Source organism: Mastomys coucha, unplaced genomic scaffold, assembly GCF_008632895.1.
Source record: "Mastomys coucha isolate ucsf_1 unplaced genomic scaffold, UCSF_Mcou_1 pScaffold5, whole genome shotgun sequence".
Lineage (NCBI taxonomy): Eukaryota > Metazoa > Chordata > Mammalia > Rodentia > Muridae > Mastomys > Mastomys coucha.
Window position 1 is genome coordinate 53328273 of NW_022196911.1, and position 868 is coordinate 53329140.

Sequence of the window (868 nt, forward strand, 5' to 3'; positions counted from 1 at the left end):
CCATACAAGTTTCCCAACCTGGGTTCAATCCCCAGAACTAAATGAAGTTGGATAAAAAGAATTGACTCTGGGGCACGTTTGTTATCTTATTCCTTTCTGCGATTTGACGCTGCTGAGGAAGCTTCGCTGAAGGCTCTCATAACCCTGCCGCCATGTCTAAGTCAAAGTCTTCCAAGGAGCCGGAACAGCTGCGGAAGCTCTTCATCGGAGGGCTGAGCTTTGAAACAACCGATGAGAGTCTGAGGAGCCATTTTGAGCAATGGGGAACACTAACCGACTGTATGGTAATGAGAGATCCAAACACCAAGAGATCCAGGGGCTTTGGGTTTGTCACATACACCACTGTGGAAGAAGTGGATGCTGCCATGAATGCAAGACCACACAAGGTGGATGGAAGAGTTGTGGAACCTAAGAGAGCTGTGTCAAGAGAAGGTTCTCAGAGACCGGGTGCCCACTTAGCTGTGAAAATGATCTTTGTTGGTGGTTTTAAAGAAGACACTGAAGAACATCACCTACGAGATTATTTTGAGCAGTATGGGAAGATTGAAGTGATGACTGACAGAGTCAGTGGAAAAAAGAGGGTCTTTGCTTTTGTCACCTTTGATGACCATGACTCTGTGGATAAGATTGTTATTCAGAAATACCATACTGTGAATGGCCACAACTGTGAAGTAAGAAAGGCTCTGTCGAAGCAAGAGATGGCTAGTGCTTCATCCAGCCAGAGAGGTCGTAGTGGTTCTGGGAACTTTGGTGGTGGTCATGGAGGCGGTTTTGGAGGCAATGACAATTTTGGTCGAGGTGGGAACTTCAGTGGTCGTGGTGGCTTTGGTGGCAGCCGTGGTGGTGGTGGATATGGCGGCAGTGGGGA

At 47.8% G+C, this 868-nt stretch overlaps 1 protein-coding gene across 1 annotated transcript in view; it reads left to right on the forward strand.

Annotated features, from left to right (window-relative positions):
* Positions 1-152: 152 nt before the first annotated feature.
* The window catches only part of LOC116078665 (heterogeneous nuclear ribonucleoprotein A1-like), a 4120-nt gene continuing 3404 nt past the window's right edge, over positions 153-868 (forward strand). The window contains exon 1 of the mRNA XM_031354017.1: positions 153-861. Within this exon, the coding sequence (XP_031209877.1) occupies positions 153-861 (709 nt within the window). The remainder of the gene's footprint in view (positions 862-868) is intronic.